Source organism: Heterocephalus glaber, unplaced genomic scaffold (assembly GCF_053883595.1).
Source record: "Heterocephalus glaber isolate CG9 unplaced genomic scaffold, H.glaber_assembly_v1.0 deba00000943, whole genome shotgun sequence".
Lineage (NCBI taxonomy): Eukaryota > Metazoa > Chordata > Mammalia > Rodentia > Bathyergidae > Heterocephalus > Heterocephalus glaber.
The window spans coordinates 10829331-10848442 of record NW_028258175.1 but is presented as its reverse complement, the minus strand read 5'-3'; the positions used below and the strand labels follow the sequence as shown (position 1 = coordinate 10848442).

Genomic DNA, 19112 nt, shown 5'->3' with positions numbered 1-19112 from the left:
TCTTGAAAGCTAATTGGAAATGGCAGTTTCCTGTGAAGCATGAATAAGATTGGAGAATAGTGTAGGTTACAAAGGGTCAGGAGTGTGACTACCCAGTCAAACATTGCAATTATGTATGTAAATGAGTTAATTCAAAATTAGAATGCTCTCATTTCTGCTCTAGACTTCCTGATCAAAATAAACTTGGGAAATGAATTGTCTAATTTAAGCACTTGCTATTAGTCCCACTGTAGCAGTTTTCTGAATACTTAAATCAAGAATCATGTATATTGAAATGTCTATTTAGTACTCATTTTAACTAACATTCATAGATGGTTTCAGAGGTAAAAGCTAGTTTACAATATGTCCATTTCCGGTATAAACCATTTAATACAAATGATAGTGCTAGTTGCGCTTTCTTTGGTGTGTGGTACTGGGGATTGAACCGGGCTTTAACACTGAACTACATTCTTACCCTTTTTTGTTATTTTTTATTTTGAGACTGGGTCTTGCTAAGTCACTAACTTCCTCAAATTGAGCTTGGACTTGCAGTCCTCCTGCCTCAGCCTTGCAGAATCCTGGGATTATAGGCATGTACCACCATGCCCAGCTTAGTCACACATTTATGATAAATTTTTAGAATGGAGCACAACCTCTTAGCTATTACTATAACTTTCCTGAAAGTATCACAAGCCTCTCAACTATAGTTTTCTGCTTGTACTAGGGCACTTCCCCCTTTTTATTTCAGCCCTAAAATCCTTAAATTGGACTATTTTGTTTATGCAGATAGGTTAATTATCAGGTAATATTGTTCCCAACAACTGAGGAAATTGGATAGATTTTTTAAAAAGTAATTCTTAACTAGAAATGGGTTTCACAGTTTAGTTTAAAGCCTGTACGAGGTGTGCTAGTTTGAGAAGATAAGTATATACTTGAGCTGCTTATATTTGTTTTCGATAAATTGATTATACTGTATTAGGAACATTGTAATGACTCATTCTCTTACTTTTTAGGACTTGAAAGAGTTTAAAGAGATGACAACATGTGTCTTCCCCAGGTAGGGCTTCTTTGAGGGCTTGTCTTTCTTGTAACATACACAACAGGAATAGATACGTATTGACATGACAGGAATTGGTTTGTGTGACAACCATTGGGTTGTCATACTAGAATACACTTCATATGAGTTGGGGAATTATTTAATATATCCAACTTTGTGATGGTTGGCTGTTTTATGTTTATGATATATTTTGTTATCCCATTAAAAATCCAAGTTTGAATGAGAGTGAAAGCAGATGGCGCCTTGTTACCCCACATCTTGCTGTCTGAAGGACTGGTGAAGATGCCTTGAGATGCCTCTTTTATGTGATCTGTGCCTTGTAACTACTGAAGGGTTCGACTGAGAGTCCTCTCTTTTCAGTCAAACTGTCTGACTATAGATTTTTTTCCCCTCCACTATAAGTCAGTTCCTTTACTTGTTAGTGTTTTCATAGCTAATATTGCATGCTAGTTCTCCTGTGTCACATGTCTGATAGACCACATATCAGCCATGGGCTGCCTACAGAACAAGAATCTGTGTTTCAGAATCCATTTGAAGAGGAACAGTTTGATAGCTAAGCAGTTTGTCTTTCAGGTGGACAATTTCTGTCATACTATCCACAGTGAACATAGTCATGTGAAGAGAAATACAGAAATAGCATTTTTATATTGGTCTTTGTCTCTCTCTGTTTAGTACTTTCAATCTCTGAAATAGAAATAATGAGAAATAACAACAGCACAAAACTACCAAATGTCAATTTTGGCCTTCTATAAGAATTTATATCATATAAACCTGAGAAGCAGCAGGGGATGGTAGTGGTTTGGGAAGTTAGGCCTTCAGGGGTATTTGCACCACGTGAAAGCATATGAGGGCATTTGACTGACTTTGGTGGTTGATGTAGACGGCGCTATCTATCTCATGGTACGTTGCCTCCTGACTGTTGTAGCACTGATGTTACTGCGAGGTTCACCAGGGAAACATGTTTGATTCCTAACGTGTTTGGTTCCTCTGTTTAAGCGTTTTATGCATTAGGCATACCCTAAAATTTCATGTATTAAATATATATTAGGTATATACTTTATGTATTTTAATAAAGTACATTTTGAACATTGATACACATTTTGTTTACTTAGTTACAAATTTTTTCTGTTTTTAGACTCTTGGATACTAAATTGATGGCCAGCACACAACCATTTAAGGTATTATTTAAACTTTAGCTATTACTGATTAACTGTACTTTGAAATTTTTTGAATTACTTCTAATTTAAATTAGCTTTGGAATTCTGGTCTACTTCAAATGTCATTTAAGATACATTCAAGAAAAGAAAAAGAAATAAAGGAAGAAAGAAAGAGAAAAAAATTTTAAAAAAGCCAGAAATAAATATATTAAAATATGAACAACAGTTGTCTTTGAGTGGTAGAATTATGGGTTTCTTATCCTTTATTTTTTAAATCTAAGTTTTTAGTATTAAAATATATAATTTATTTTTGAATAGGTTACATATTCATAGTGCTTTCTTTCTCAATTTTCTTTTCTTTATTTTATATATTTTGAATGTATTTTCTAACCAAGAAATTTCAAGTCAGAGAATGTAATCATTTGTACTTTGGGAAGGGCCTTAAATAACTGAGATGAGTGCCAGAACTGTACAGCTTTCTGGTGGAAGTGTGTAGGTTTTTAATTCATCTGTAAAAACATTCTTCCGTTTGGTTATAGAGTGAAAATTGAACTTGCTGCTTCTCTTTTGCGTTGAATAAACGATGAATTCTGTTTGTATAAGGAACACCAGGGGGCAGTACAAGATGCTTTTTTTGTGTATTTTGCTGGTGGATTTCCTTAATATATGTTGCACTGAGAAGATGAAGTGTCATAATTTTCTGCTTCCTCGTTTGCAGGATATCATTAACAACACATCCCTTGCAGAATTGGAAAAGCGGTTAAAAGAGACACCTTTCAACCCTCCTAAAGTTGGTAAGAATAAAAGCCTCAAGCTCTTTGTGATAATTATTGATGTATACTGTAGAAGAAGGGTGAAATGACTCTAAAACTATATTGCACATTTGTAGACTTTGAGTTAATTTGCTTGTGCCTGTGTTAAATTACTGTTTTCTGAATGAAGGTGGTCTTCTAATTCTACATCTAATATTAGTAGAGTTCAGTAGGCGTTCATTGAGAAATCTGGCAATTAAAACTTCAAAGCTTTTATAACCTAATACTTGGAATTTTCCCAAAACATGACGTGTTCTTTTATGTGGTACATTGTTTAAGCAGACAAAAAATTGGTAGTAAATTGTCACGAGGCTAATGAAAATACATTTTCTGTCTCAGAAAAGCCCAAGGACTGGGTTTATGTACTGATGAGATTAAAGGAGAATCTCCATTCCTACTTCCTTCTCGGTTTAGGGATGGAAATAGCAGTATTGGGGAAGACTAGAGGTTAAGAGGAATATTTCTTGTTAAGATAGAGATGCTTTGCCATATCTGGTCACCACGCAGGTATTTGGTGAGCCTGGTGCTATAATATTGATCCTGGTAGCTTAATTGTGCTGCTGATACTGTAGTTAGCATTCCATTATCTATAACCTGAAAACTTCTAAAGATGTCAATAATAGGACTGATAATTCCCAAATTGATAATGGAAGGTATTAAAGCAGCCACGATTATAGTTATTTGCTTCCTTTTGTGAGTAATAGTCCAATAAGGGAATTAAGAAAAGGGTAGTGGGAGGAAGAAAACCTAGACCTTGTCTGTTATGATATAATGGAAACAATTGATTGGGGAAATAATGTGTTTCAGCTGGTGGTAGTGTGGAGGATATTACTTAGGTGCTACTATGTTAAAAGGCTTTTTAAAAGAGCTTCAAGACTGATATTTAATACTTAAGCAGAGGTTGAAGAATTCTTGGTTAAAGAGTATTGTATTGACACAAAAAATGACAGCCTTTTCATTGTTAATTTGTATTCATGCTTCCAATTCTGTGTTGTAGTAGCCTTCTTGTCATTCATTTCCAGAATGTCTCTAGGACATAATTATTTATAAATGATAGTTTTATCCTGCTGTTTCCAGATAGAACACTATCTCGTATCTCGTGGAGAATTTAGTGGAAGGCAGGTTGCTCTTCTCAGACTTTTTCTTTTTTATTCTTTTCAGACTTTATCTTTTCAGCATCTGTGTATATCAGTGTAACAAAAGATTCATGTTATAAGATGATCTGTGCTATGAAAGGGCTCATGAGATAAGGGCAGCATTACAGAAAATTCTGACCTATTTTTGGAGTGGGTTGTGCTGTCAGCTTTAGATCTCTCAGCTTGTAAGCGTAGTGGAGATGTTACTGACTTTGAGCTGCCAGTATTGAATTGGAGTTGTCATTTTGAGGGGAGGGTTACCTGGGGTATTGATAGATAACAACTAGGTAGGAGGTTTACTTACATTGTGCCATTTGATCCTCACAAAAGCCATATCTCCATTTTACAAAACTGGAGGCTCAGAGGTGAGGTGAATTGCCCAAGGTCCCTTAGCAAGTAAGTGGTAGAGCAGAGATTCAGACTAAGATGAGTAGCTCCAGAGTCCTCCTGATAATCTTTGTTGTGTTCCAATGTTATCATTATGTATAGGGAAAAACTTCATTTTCATGACCTTACAGGGCAACCAGAAGAGGAGGAATTGTCGTAGGGAGAGTTACACATGACGGTGATTGTAAATAGCAGCCACCAGTGTGGGCTGAGGAGACCCTTGGCCGAATCTTTGATCACATAACTGAAGAATTTTTCTAGTCTGGACCAAAGCCTTCATTTTTCGGGACTCTGCTATCTCTTTGTAAGATCTTGTATGGAGAGAATGAAGAAATACTTTTTTCCTGCTTATTTAGGATACTTTTGTGGCACACCCTAATGCGATTTAGATTTGATAGGGCATTGTGTTTACTCATCTTCATGTTTGTGATATATTGGGGAAAACTTTTTTTCCTTTTTTCTCTTTAGAAAGTGCAGAAGGTTTTCCAAGTTATGACACAGCTTCCGAACAGCTCCACGAGGCAGGCTATGACGCTTATATCACAGGACTGTGCTTCATCTCCATGGCAAATCACCTAGGTACTCACTATATGTGTTTCTGCCAGACACGCAGTGGGCTAGAGTGGATCTCACCTCTCTCCATGCCTGGGTTCAGGCTGCTGCTACTCAGACAGTAGGCCTTTCCTTCTCACAATTTTGGAGGCTGGGAAGCCCAGGCAAAGCGCTAGCAGATACGGTGTCTGGTGAAAGCCTGCATCCTGCTTTGTAAACAGTTGTCTTTTCATCGTATCCTCACATGGTGGAGAGCAGAGAGGGAGGAAGCTCCCTTGTCTTTTCTTATAGTCCTCTTAATTACCTCTCAGGGGTCTCACTTTCAAATGCAGTCACGTGGGGGATTGAGATTCTATATGTATATTTTGAAGGCACAAACATTCAGGCTATAACACTACCATTTCTCTAGAATCTCCACTCACCAACTTAGAAACGGGAAATTCTGCGGTGGAAGTGGGAGGAAATGGGAGGGAAAAGGCGGAGAGAGGAACCACTGACACTTACTGGAAGGTACCTGGCCCAAAAGTGTACCTCTACCCTTGCCTAATCATACTACTGCTTTAAATTTTTTTCTTTTTTGTCTGAACTTTTAGACTTTGCCACTTGACTGTGTATAATATCCTGCTTCTTTTCTTTATTAGGTTCTTTTCTCAGTCCTCCAAAACTTCATGTGTCTTCCAGATCAAAACTCATTGAACCTTTTTTTAACAAGTAAGTAATCAGAGGGTCCTGATCCCCCAGTTCTCTGACTATGGATAAACTTAGTGTCTTGGGATGACTGGAAGGTACATTTTTAGGTCAGATATTCTCATGTCTAATAATTCAGATGGTTTTTGAAAATAGAAATTGACTTTTTTAGAAATAATTTCTTAAGTATATTGGCTAAAAAAAAAAACATTGCTAAAGGTAGTATGTTTCTTCTAAGAATTGGCAGTTTTGGCATTTAAATTTTCCTACAAAGGAGATGTATTTACAGGTAGACCTATCCCTTAGCAACTTTACATGTGCAATTATTATTTATGTTTGCATGATGATCTGATTATATAATATTATTTCTGAGAAGATGTTAGGTGAATGACATTTGGGAGGAGTTTTGATTGTCACGGCATCCTGAACCCTCATCTAAATGGATCCAGTTTAAGTAAAGACTTGTATGTACATCTTCATTGTTGGAAGGATAAAGTCAGTGTGATTTAGGGAAAGGTCTTAAGTTTGGAACATTTTTAAAAAATCTCCAGCTTGTTATTTCAAACTGTAGGTTGTGCTTGGTGGGCAAAGTGGACTGAAGACATGACTATATCCTTGAGCACACCCTGGTAAAACTTCGTCTTACATGACTGTGTTAGATTCTGTATGAGCCAGAGAGAACAAGGCAGCCCACTTTGATCCCTACCACTGGAAGAAATAACTATTTGAGTGTTGGGTTGCTTACATCATTTCCTTCCATTATATGCAGCACTTTACAGTCCTGTCATTGCTTTACCAGGTTAGAATACAGTTTCCGTAAGATGTCTATGTAAATGCTAGTGCCACAGTGCAGTACTTAAGTGGCATGCTGCACAGACAGCTGTTAATTCCAAACACCTGGATTCCTACAGGCTCTGAGTAGGTATTATTTGAGTTAGTGAATTTTATCACGCTGCAACTTTTTAAAAAAAACTTTGTTCTTTCCTGTGGAGGTTCATAGATAAATGTGTTCAACTTTCAAAGCCTCTTTCAAAGTGGACTGGCTGACAGTGTGGTGTATATTGGAACTGATGTTGAATTCTTCTGCATAGGAAATTAATTATATTAATCACTGAGTCCTTGCTGTCTACCCACTTCCTTAAGGGAGAAAAAGGATTTTCTTAGCTCCTAACTTATTTTGGGGACTGTGTTTATCTCTGTAAATCTTCAGAAATGTGGCTTATGCCATAGAAAATGGAAGACATAGGTGACAATAAATGTGGCTCAAATCATGGCTGTTATATTTTGTGTACATGGTGTTAAATTCATTGTTCTACACTTTTTTTCCAGTGGGCATCGTTTACTCATTTAGAACTATTTGAAGCAACGATCCTGCTTCTCCATTAAATTCACTTCTTTTATAAAATCAGGTGATGGATACAAATGGAATTAGGTAGTGGTCTACTCTGTCAGTTTGGTATGTGACCATCATCCAGGGAAATCAAATTAAATTTTGATTAAAAAGCTTAAGCCAGGCATAGTGGTGCACACCTGTAATCCCAGCACTCCAGAGGCTGAGGCAGGAAGATCACTTCGAGTTCAAGGCCAGCCTGGGCTACCTAGTGGGACCCTGTCTCAAAAAAAAAAAAAAAGCTTAACTAAGATCTTCAAGATTTCTAGATTAACCTAATATCGCTAATACTATGTTAGCAGTATTGTGCAAAAGGATGGGACAGTAAATACATACGGCTTCATTTTAAGTTGAAGCATATGTCTACTGAGTTCTTGTTTTGTTTTGGCTGAAATCTAGGTGCTTACCAAAAATAGGTAAATGAAAGATACGAATCCTCCTATGATGTTTGTATCGAACATTCATAACTTTTTTGGTCTTTTTTCATCTATAAAGGAAGAATATTTTCTTCATCTTTTTTATTATCAATAAATTTTACTTTATCCCATTTCCCCCCCAAGCTCCCTCCCTTCTTTCTGTGCAGAAGCTTTGATTTCATTTTTTTTCTTCTGTTTCCACTTTTTTCTTGTCGCTTCCTTACTTTCTCCCTCATTTTCTTCCTCTTTGAGGGGAAAAAATTCTAGCAAGAGTTGACATGAAAAATGTACCAAGATCGAATGTAATACGAGGTGCTTTCTAACCATAGCTGTCTAGGAGAATATCCCGTAAGGCCTCAGCATGGTGCTGTTCTCTTTCCCGGCCTGGGTACCTCACACGTGCCTGCTGGCCTTGATGAAATTGGTGTGAGTCATGAGAGTGAGGCCTGGTAGTCAAGATCAGACCGTGCCTAACGTCAGGCTGTGTGGAATGTCCTCTTCATTTATGTTGGAGGCTGTCTGGTCAGGAATTGGTTTACTTTCTTTCATAGGCCTGGTCAGTTTTAATCAGTGCGTGGAAAACCAGTCTTAGTAAAGATCCTTTAGTCAAATACTTTTAGCCTGGAAAGAGCTAAAAATACTTTCTGCTTTATTCTTTATTGCGACTCAGAAAGCACAAAGTCCTACTCAGTCTTACATCTCATTAGCAGGCATCTGTCTCTGTAAGGCACCTCTTGGACTTCCTTCTAGATAACCTTCTGTTAAGCTGTTTTGGGGAAGGCTGCTTTCCACTGACTTCAGTTCTTTGAAAGAGAAAGGAGATGAACAAGTCTTTTACCTTGGCTCTTCTCTGTAAGTGAGGCAGCTTAAAAAGAAAAGCTACCTGCCTGCAGTTTCCTGTGCAGGGTTGCTGTGTGTTCTGGATGCAGATGCTCTGACTCGGGACAGAATTCCGCACGGGAACTTGGTCTTTCTGGGACAGCACTGATTTACGTTCTCTGAGCTACTGATGAGGAGCTGAACCATAGCAAGGAGTGATGTGCCCTAAAGAACAAATTGTTTCTTCCTCTGTAAAATGGAGACAAAACTCTTTGCCTTCCTTGGAGATCATAAGGACTATATAAGATGTGATAAGATAGTTCCTAGGTCTTAGTAGATGTCTATTATATATGGTTTTCCTTTCTAGAAATATAAGAGAAGGAATATATGAGTTGATGTTGGTCAAAGAATACAAAATTTCAGAAGTAAGTTTAAGAGATCTACTGCACGTCAATGTGACTGTACCTGAGATAGCAGTGTATTACAGAGCTGGGAGTGCAGCTCAGTAGTATAGTGCTTGCCTAGAATGTGTGAGCCCTGGGGCTTGATCCTTGGCACTACACACAAAGCACTGTATTGTAAGCCTAAAATAAATTAATTTATAAAAATGAGGAGGGCTGGGGATTTAGCTCAGTGGGTCCATCACCTGCCTCGCAAGCGCAAGGTCCCAAGTTTGATCCCCAGTACCAAAAAAAAAAAAAAAAGATATTTAACATCAGAGAGATTTTAAGCTGGATAATTACAGGGAAACAAATACTACAGATCAGAACTGCCGTCCTTCTTTCCCAGCCCTCTCACTGGTAATGGATGGAGCAACTCTCACTTAGCAACTGCCATTCGTGCCCAGCAGCATAGGAGGCAAGGGCAAGGTCACTAGAGGGTCGTCAATGGCCTGTGTGTCTGGAAGTGCAGACTAGTGTGTCTCTCTGGAGGGCTTGGCCTGCTCTTCTGCAGGGCAGCATTTGCTTAACTGACTGTCGCGCCTGCCCTTCCCGTACGGAGGACCGTTTGAGTGTTGCGATCATTCCATCTCCCGCTCTGGGACTTCTGGCTCCCCTGAACAAGCCCGAGTTACAGCGCAGCTTGTACTGTTGGTTAGCGCGCAGCTCTGCGTGTCACACTACTCCACAGGATTGTTTTCCCTTTGGATTAAATTTTTAAAATCCATTTGCCTGATTCCTGCAGTAGTTTCACACTGTAGGATATCATGTAGTGTAGTACAGTGAATGGAATCCCAGCTCTATTCTTTCTTACCTGTGCAAGGTTTTAAACAAGTTATTTACCCTTCCTGTGCTTCAGCTTTGTCATCCATAAATGAAGAACATTTGTACTTGTGTAATAGGGTTGTTGTAAGGGTAGCATGAGTTCATGTTCATCAGCTGTGTGGTGTTTGACCCATTATGGGCCTCAGTTAACTTGTTGCTGCCACCACTGCTATAGTGAAGTTAATGCTTTGAGACCGCTCCTCTGGACAGATGTTGGAAGCAAATGGAGGGCTGTTTTGTGGGGTTTTTTTAACCCTCCATACTAGGAATTGAAACCAGTGCTACCTTCACACTGAGTTATAGCCCCGGCCCACTTATTTATTTGTTTGTTTGTTTGTTTATTTAATTTTGAGACAGATTCTTGCTAAGTCACTTAACTTGCCCATGCTGGGCTGGAACTTGACATCCTCTGGCTCAGCCTCCCACAGTGCTGGGATACCAGTCATGCACCACCACACTCAGGTGTTTTATGTTCTGAAAAGACACCATATGTCATACTTTTTGCAATGCCTATACCCTTCAAATAGGACTTTGGGTTGAATTATGATTTTTGACCAGAAAGAGGGTAACAAAACCCTTCTGCTTGTAACTACATGATGTTCAGGAAGAAGATTTGAATGTGTTTTCTTATTTGTTTTTTATTTTCAGCCTTGAGGTTTGTGGTTATTAGTTTTGTACTGTGTAGTGTATTCAGTTGTCTGCTTTTATGGGGAAAAGAGAATAGGAATTAACATTTGCTGAGTGATCCAGTAGATCCAGTTTCTTTCCTTTTTCTATTATTATTATTATTATTTGGATTTTTGGAACAAGGTCTTGCTGTGTAGTTCAGGCTGTCCTTGAACTTAAACTTTGTACCCCAGGCTGGCCTTGAACTCATGTGGGTCCTCCTGCCTCAGCCTCCAGAGTGCTGGGATTACAGATGTGTGCCACCACACCCAGCCCTGTTTTCTTTTTTTAAACTGCTTTATTAAGTTATAAATTAAATGGAACATTTATAATGAACGTACAGTTTACTCATTTAAAGTGTACAATTTAATTTTTGGTATAAGACATTTTGAATTTTTAAAAATTGTAGAAATATTTATAACAGGTTTTCCCATTTTCAGTGTGTAATTTGGTGGCATAAATTACATTTACAGTATTGTGCAAACATTATCATTCTCTATTTCCAGAACTGTTTTGTTCCCCCAAATAGAAACTTACAACCATCCAGGGGTAACTTCCCCCATCTACCCTCCACCCCCTCACTGCAAATCCACTCTCCATCTCTGTGAACTTGTCCTTTTGTGAACTGTTTCTTTTTGAGAAACTGCTTCAGGGAGATTTTAATCTATCAAAACTATTGGTATTTTGGAAGTACTGGGAGCATTTCCTTTTGTGTCTGTGCTGCCACCTTATATTGGCGTCTCTGGCAGGTACACTCGGAGCTCCGTTGATGGATACATACCTGTGTGACCATCTCCACAGAGATTGGCTTCCAAATGAGGTGGCCAGGTGGGTCAGCCAGGCCAAGCCACACCACCTGTGCAGGACAGTTGCCTTTCGGAAGCTCAGTTTTCACATCTGTGAAATGGAAATAATACCCTCCTGCCCAGGGTAACTGCACCAGGAAGGCTGTTGAGTTGGCTTGTGTGGGCACGTGGAGAGCTAGTTGTTACTGTGACTTACACCACTGTGAAGTTCAATGAAGTAATGAGTCGAGTTTTTCCTGGTGTCATGGGCAGTGTGTATGTAGTGGAGTACCCTTGGAGTAGTCCCTCTGTGTAGGCAGGCAAAGAGGCTCCAGTACATGATACCAGGTTGATCTTTTTTTTTTTTTTTTTAAAAAAAAGGACATTGCAGCTTAGAAGTCCCTTTAGGAGAACACTTCATAACTGCCTTTGTATCTTTTTTTTTTTTTTGGTACCGGGGATCAAACTCAGATCCTTACACTTGCGGAGCAGGCAGTGGAACCACTGAGCTAAATCCCCAGCTAAATCCCTAAATAAAATTTTATTTTATTTTATTTTATTTTGTGCTTGGGATTGAACCCTAGGTCTTGCATATGCTTAGCACAGTTTTTACCACTGTGTTGCACTCTCAGACTTGAAATTTATCTTAATGTAAAAGGTGTTGGCCGGGGATTTAGCTCAGTGGTGCTGCTGCCTGCCCCACAAGCACAAGGTCCTGGGTTCAATCCCTGGTACCAGTAAAAGGTCTTGCTGCAAAGTTAGGTTGTGAATGAAAAGAAATACCTGCCCTGGGCCAGGGATTTAGCTCAGTGGTTCCTCCACCTGCCTTGCAAATGCAAGGTCCCGAGTTCAATCCCCAGTACCAAAAAAAAAAAAAAGAAAAAAAAGAAGTAGAAGATATCCTCTGTCTGTCTTCCTGTGCCTCCATTCATAACCCCTTCCGTCGAAGCCCCTGGTGATGCCAGAACCTAGGTCAGGGTAGGCAGGACAGAGGCGCATTAACAGGAGTGGCAATCTCGGGGGCCCTTCACATTGGCTGGCTCTCCTGAGAACTTGGTAGTTGTTATACTTCCGTTTTATATTGATGGTGCTTCAATAAAGGACTAACATACATCCTTTCAAGTATGTCCTCTGCCCCCTAGCTTTTATCCAAAGTGGATCTGGAACCCGAGATACGGAGCATAACTCATTGTTAACTGATTGGACATGGACTGAGCGCTGCTGTGGACATTACTCTTTAATCGTAAGGAGCCTGGGAAATAGGTCCTTCAACACAAATAGAGTCCATTTTAAACTTCTCCAGATTGTGCAGGTATTGGAGTCAGGAACCACAGAGGAGTAAAAATCCCAGCACTGCCAGTGCTTAGAGTGGCTTCCCAGATTCCAGAAGGCATGAGTGAAGCTAGTTCTTCTCTAAATCACAAAATCTGTCTTTCCCTAGTACGCAAGATGCATTTTATTCTCACATACCTGAGAGTGAGTCAGTTATGTGACTCATTTTGCCTCAGGGTAATAATGTTTATGTCATTTTTGGTTTCCCAAATTACTTGGGTATAAAGGATCTTGTAAGAATTGGTTTGGAACCAAGCATGGTGGCACATGCCTATAATCCAGGCTACTCAGGAAGCTAAGGTGCAGGGATTATAAATTAGAGGGCAGCCTGGGCAACAAAACTAGCACCTGTCTCAAAATAAAGTAAGAGAAGAGGTGGAGGACTGGGAATGAGGCCCAGTAGTAGTGTCTGCATTCAGTTCCTAGCACTGCAGAAAAAACAAACTAATAAACAGAAAACCAGGAATTAATTGGCCCTGAAATCAGTCATGGTTTGATTGCCCTGGAAGTTGTTTAGTGTATTGATTTACATAGAGGAAGAACACAGGTGAGTCTTGGGCACACTGAGTTACGCTTAGTCCATAAGACTGGTTTCTTAGGACTCGACACTAGTGCTTGTTTTCACGACTTCTTCAGGAAAGAGTGCTTACTCCTGGTTGATCTCACATTATCTAATTTCTACCCAGAAATCTTGATTGCCAGAAGAGTTATCAGATAAGTCCCTTCTGTGACTTTATCAAAAGGGTTTTTGGTGCCATTTAGGGGTTTTTTTTGGTACCGGGGATTGAACTTGGGTCCTTGTGCTTGTACAGCAGGTGGCAAAACCACTGAGCTAAATCCCCAGCCCACCGTTTAGTTTTTATTCATAATCATCAATCTAACTGCAATCTGGCTAGATTTGAAGAGAGGAGAGATAAGGAAAATAATATGGAACACTTCATGAATTTGCACATCTTCTTTGCTCAGGGGCCATGCTTGTCTTCTGTGTTCCGGTTTTAGTATAATGTGCTGTGGAAGTGAGCTCAAAGACTTAAAAGCTTTGCACCCCAGAATCTTCCCTTTGATGAGCTGGGCCTGCAGGTGCTACCAGGGCCTTTCCTTGGGCTGAGTGGTTCTTCTGCTCTTATATTTTTCCTGGCTACTGTGAACCTGTCTTTTTGGAGGCCACCTTTGAGACCACTGTAGACATGCTAGTAGCAAAGTCAGCATTCTTAGGTATTCCTAGCCTTACCTTGGTCCTGACCAAGAGTGAATGGGCAATATAGTTATTTCTAAGACTATTTGGCATTTAATTTATAATGATCAAGAGTTAGCAATATACTCTAAGAAATTTAAACCAGCTCCCAAGTAGCTTACCCATTGAACACCTTCCACTATGCAGAATATGTGGCCTGCATTGACTGTGCTTTCTGACAGCAGCCCTCACTGGTGAGTGATGATGTCCTCATTTGAAAGCTGAGACCCCTGCACAGGGCTCCAGCAGTGGCAGAATCAGGGAATCCCAGGTCTGGCCTCCACTGAGAATGCATTTTCCCTCCACAGCCCTGTCTCAGAGAGGCAGTTCTACTGTGGGTTGCGTATTTTCTTACAGAACAGTGTCAGTGTCTTTTTTTCTTGGTGCTCTGCCTGAGCAGCAATTCTAAAACATGTTGACTTTGACCACTGGGTTGTGTGTTTCCTCTGATATTTTACAATCCTTCCTTTTACAGGCCCTGCAGATGTTGTCTTTTATAATACTCAGTTTAACATTTTTATTGATGTAATTTGGCATGGTTCGTTTGATGGAGACTGTTCGGGGGAGTGCTGGTCCCCTCCCGCTCTTTTACCCTCATTTCTAGGGTTGATTCCGTTTAAGAAAGGGTGTGAGTTGGCTTTACGACAAATGTCAGGTTACGCTCTATTTGTGAAAACAGCAAGGGGCTGGATCGAAAATTGTAACCCCCCTACCTGAGTGAAATTAAAAATAACTGATGCCACAGAAACTCCCTTGGGGCCCTTGGTTACCCTTATTTTACACAGGAGCTCTACTGAGCACACTAAATGAGCTTATTTTGTGAGAGATGTCTGCATGCTTCCTACTCTGATGATACAATTAGTTTTTTATAGCACATAAATATGTATAATGATGAGCTCTTGCATACAAGGTTCTTAGGGAGTGCTTTACTGCTGTGCCTTGAAGGAAATAGCAAGACCATTTGCAAGTACAGTAGAGCTAGTAGTCATTATTACAGGTTTCAATTTTCCAGTGGAAAGCTTGGGACTTGAGGTGACTACAGAGTAATTCACCACTCAAATTGTGTTGGGATTAGATTACATTCACTGCCTTGGTATCCCAGTCTTCAGCGATGTGTGAGCGTGCAGTTGTATTTGGAGCCCTCTTTTTTGAGATGAAGTGGAAGTATGGTCTTGATGAAAGTAGAAAACACATGAATGAGAATGTATTTCTCCTTGGGGAATTAAATATTTTAGAAGATGGAATAAAGAGTTCGGGGTTTGAGATTGAGGGACCAGAATAAACGGTTTTGTTTTGTAATATGGGGACTCATACATGCTAGGCAACCTGCTCCTTCACTCAGCCCCCCAGCCCTTTTGTTAAATTTTATTTTAAGACAGGTCTTACTAAGTTGCCCAGGCAAACTTTGAATTTGTGATCTTCCTTCCTCAACCTCCCAGGTAGCTGGGATCACAGGCTTGTCCCACCACATCCAACCTGTTCTTTATTAAGACGTGTCATGGCATTAGAAGTTTCTCTGGTTCACTCAGGCCTGTGTGCACATGTGCAAGTGCTGACATCGCATAAAGTAAGCCCCGTATTTACACTCTCCTGTCTCTCAGCCTTGAGCTATGCTGATTCCTTGGTTTTCCTGGTGCTAATCTGGTGTGTGGGACAGGTGTGACTGGGAAGCCTGATGTCCAGGCACCAGCTGGTTTTGTCCTTCAGACATGACAGAGTTTCTTTTGATCTGAGGCTCTTCACTGCCTATCCCCATTGCCTTGAACATTCACTCAAAGCTCTTTCTCCAGTGCTGGATGGGGTCTGAAGTCCTGCACTCAAATGACCCTTATGCTGCTCTGGTGCTGTTTTTTGGTGTTTTTAGTTTCTTTTTTCCTTTAGTACATGTTTGTGACACATAATAATTACATTCATCGTGGGGAATTGGTATATATACGTATCACATCTCAATCATTTTGTTTCCCCTTCCCCTTCCCCTCCTGCCTCCCCCCATCCGCAGATCCCTTCCCATGTCTACAAGTCTGCTTCCCTCTAACTAGTTTTCAAAGTGGCCATCAGCACACTTCTCATTCACTTTCTCCCTCTGCCTTCCATTGCTGAATGGCCAAGTCTTGTTGTTTCAAGAGCAGAACTAATTATTTTCTTTCATTTCTGTGTAAAATCATTGGCTTCATACATACATTTATTTCACAATGCAGAGTTTTAAAGAGCTGTAATGCTCTTCAGTTCACAGAGGTTTAAGTCCATGCAGTGTATTCCTGAGTTGCCAGGCTTCTTGAATGAGCTTTTTAATGTCACATTTACCTTTTTGTATTTTGAAGCAAAGCTGCATAAAATGGGTTAATACTGGTGTTGTTGTGCAATTTATTTTGTGTTTGCTGGACAACTGGGGGATGGTTCAGATAAGCCATAGTCCAGGGCAAGATATTGTGCCATCAGTGAATAACCTTTGATATTAGTCCCGTCCCTCGAGCAGCCTACTGTGTTTTGTGGTTGCCAGAACCTTGTTGATAAGGTTGGAGAATTTTTTTTTTTTGGTACGGGGATCAAACTCTGGACCTTGCGTTTGCAAGGCAGGTGGCGGTACCACTGAGCTAAATCCCTGGCCCTGGAGAATTTTAATTAATAAAGATGACAAGTGTCTGGTTTTTTGTATTCTAATTTTTCTTATAAGTTTGTCAGTCTTTGGTACTGCATTGGTGGCTAAAGCATAATTTGTGGCCAGTTCACAGAAATAGATTCGACTTTTGCTAATGAGTTGCCAAGAGAGTGGCTTGCCAAGAGAGTGACTGCTTAAAAACAAGCAGGACAGCTGTCAACAATAATTTTCTTTTCTTTTCTGTTCTTTTTTTTTTTTTTGGTACTGGGGATCGAACTTGGGACCTTGTGCTTTCAAGGTAGGCAGTGGAACACTGAGCTAAATCCCTGACCCTGTCAACAATAATTTTCTCCAAATTATCTCTTATAAAGAATCTAGTTGCTTGCCATAATTCAACCTCGTAGTGATAGAAGCCCCATGTTACCACTTCATGAATTTTGAGATAGTCCTTGATACTAGTTTTAATATTTTTGTTTTTCTGAATCAAAATCATTTAGTGTAAACAAATCATTAAGACTTTTTTTAAAAAAATTGGGGACAGGGGGATCAGCCCAGATCATTATTCAGTTTACTAGAGACTCATCTTTTGTGGTAATTGACACCACCACATTAAACACACAGCTTTTCTGTTAACCCCGGGGTTGTCAGTCCAGAGTCTGGGTCAGGAGCTCTTGGATGAGACCTGGGAGTGTACATCTCCAGCAAGCCCGAGGTCAGGCTGTTGCTGCTGTGAGAAGTCACCTTCTGTTAAGGGCTCAAGATTCTATGCTCTCAAGCAGCCGTGTCTCTGAAAGGAAATTTTTCAGAGACTATGGGGCATTCCAGATCTTCTGGGACCCAGTGTTATGCTGCCTTGGTTGCAAAAGAGTTTGGAGGGTCACTTATTGTGAGTGGCATTCAGCATGTGGGTAACAGGGATGAGATGGCTCTTTGGAGGCAATGGCATTCAGTGTCCTATTGAAAGGCCGAGCTGAAGTTACCCACCATGTGAGCAAAAGACCCTGGAATGTGCTGGGCTTTACCTTTGAATCATTACAGGCTTGTTTAAAAACCATGATAACCAATGTCTCTAATACTGTAGTCTTACGCCATGAAAAAAGAAAAGATTCCCCAAAGCATTACATTTATTTTATGGCATCTACAATATGAATTTGAATTTGCAGTTTCTTAGGATAGAATCTTTGTGTTACTTTGGGCACTATACCAAAATGGGAATTTTAGTTCTTGTGTTTGATACAATTAACATCAATTCTTTAGTGATTAGGTAGGAAAATAAAATTTTACCAGAAAGCTTTCAGAAATGTAGCAAGACTCCTGCACAGCCTCCCCACCCCCACCTCCCCTTACCAGGGATCGAACTCAGGACCTTGTGCTTTCGAGGTAGGCACGGCACCACTGGGCTAAATCCCTGGCTCCTGAAGTCTTGATTGAGCACCTCAACCATATTACAGCCATCTCACATCTTCACAAAAATAGAAGTAACATTTTGTACACATGTCGGTTCGCGTGTCTTTTGTGATACCTGCAGATGAAAGGCCTTCTGGGAGGGATGGTTCTTCAGTTCCTCTCACAGTGAAGGAGCACTCTTTCATGTATGCATCAGCCTTCCTGGGGGCCTAGTGTGTCTCCTCATAGGTTAAGATGAAAACTGTGAAGTTAGCTGATCTATATGTGAAGTATTTTATTGAATCATTCCAGGGAGTCAGTGCAGGCCCTTTGACAGCCAGTTTGGATGGGGCCTGCATGCTCCGAAAGTTTTAATTTTCCTTCAAAAGGGCAGGGATGTTAGCAGAGTGAAGGCTCTCAAACAGAAGGCTGGTGGGAGGCTGCTGGGAAAGTTTATTTGGTTCAGCTCTGCAGACGCTCAGCTACAGTTTTAGAGTTGGTTTCACAATTGCGTGGCGCTTTCCAGAGCCACAGTCTGCCAAGTCACACAGAGCTGGTTTCCGTGTTCTTCCAGCTTGGGGCTGCTTAGTTCTCTGGAGCCCAGACATGAAGGTGGAGGCATAGGGAAGAATGAGCAGTGCTATAAATAGCTCATTTAAAGAGGTTTCTATTTAAAGTATGGAAATAGCAAAACACTATAGGGTAGGATTAACTAAACTTTTTGAAAAGATATTGTAGATATTTTACTTGAGAATGATGTTTATTTTAAACAGATAATATTTAAAATTCAGAAGTAGGGCCGGGGATTTAGCTCAGTGGTTTCGTCGCCTGTTGCGCAAGCGCAAGGACCCGAGTTCGATCCCCAGTACAAAAAATAAATAAATAAATAAAAAATAAAATAAAATTCAGAAGTAGAATTACAGGGCAAATGGCCTATATATTGCATGACAAAAGGGCATCTTTCCAAAAAAATTTTTTTTGAATAGTTATATGGTAAAAAAAACAGGAGAAGCTTAAGGGTAATTCTTGGTTGGATTTGTAGGACAGAGATTTTCTGAACTCATTATTGAGGTCCCATAACTTTAGAAATAACAAAAATACATAAAGTAATTGAGACTCAAACTTGTGATTTTCCTTTATATTCTCCCCCACACCTGGTAAGATCATGCATAGGATACGCAAAATTAATTCAAGTGGGTCGTTGACTTCTTTTAAGAAAATCTCTAGTAATTTCTCTTGACCCTTTTAGTTCTGTAGCCTTTATTTTTCTTTAAATTTAAAATATGGTAGTAAAAGGAATTTTGAAAAACAAAGCTCAGTTTCCCAAAACCATTGTGAGGGAGGATGAAAGAGGAGGGTTATTTTCTCTTCTTGGCTTAAAGACATAAACGTTTTACAATGATTCAACAATCATAGTATACGATTTCTTTTATTTGCAGGGGAGGGCACTGGG

The 19112-nt window shown here is 39.9% G+C and overlaps 1 protein-coding gene and 1 non-coding gene across 14 annotated transcripts in view; one reads left to right on the top strand and one right to left on the bottom strand.

The window, feature by feature from the left end:
• Positions 1-19112, top strand: part of Parn (poly(A)-specific ribonuclease) — a 169154-nt gene that overhangs the window by 54675 nt on the left and 95367 nt on the right. For all 13 annotated transcript variants that reach the window (XR_015450480.1, XR_015450481.1, XM_087209150.1 and 10 more), the window contains 5 exons: positions 993-1036; positions 2172-2214; positions 2912-2987; positions 4997-5107; positions 5722-5791. Coding sequence is in view for 11 of the 13 variants with exons in the window: in XM_087209150.1 (XP_087065276.1) it covers positions 993-1036; positions 2172-2214; positions 2912-2987; positions 4997-5107; positions 5722-5791 (344 nt within the window). In the remaining 2 variants the exon portion in view is untranslated. The remainder of the gene's footprint in view (positions 1-992; positions 1037-2171; positions 2215-2911; positions 2988-4996; positions 5108-5721; positions 5792-19112) is intronic.
• LOC147828669 (U6 spliceosomal RNA) lies at positions 13362-13464 on the bottom strand. Its single transcript, XR_015450517.1, has one exon. It is a non-coding gene; the product is annotated as a U6 spliceosomal RNA (small nuclear RNA).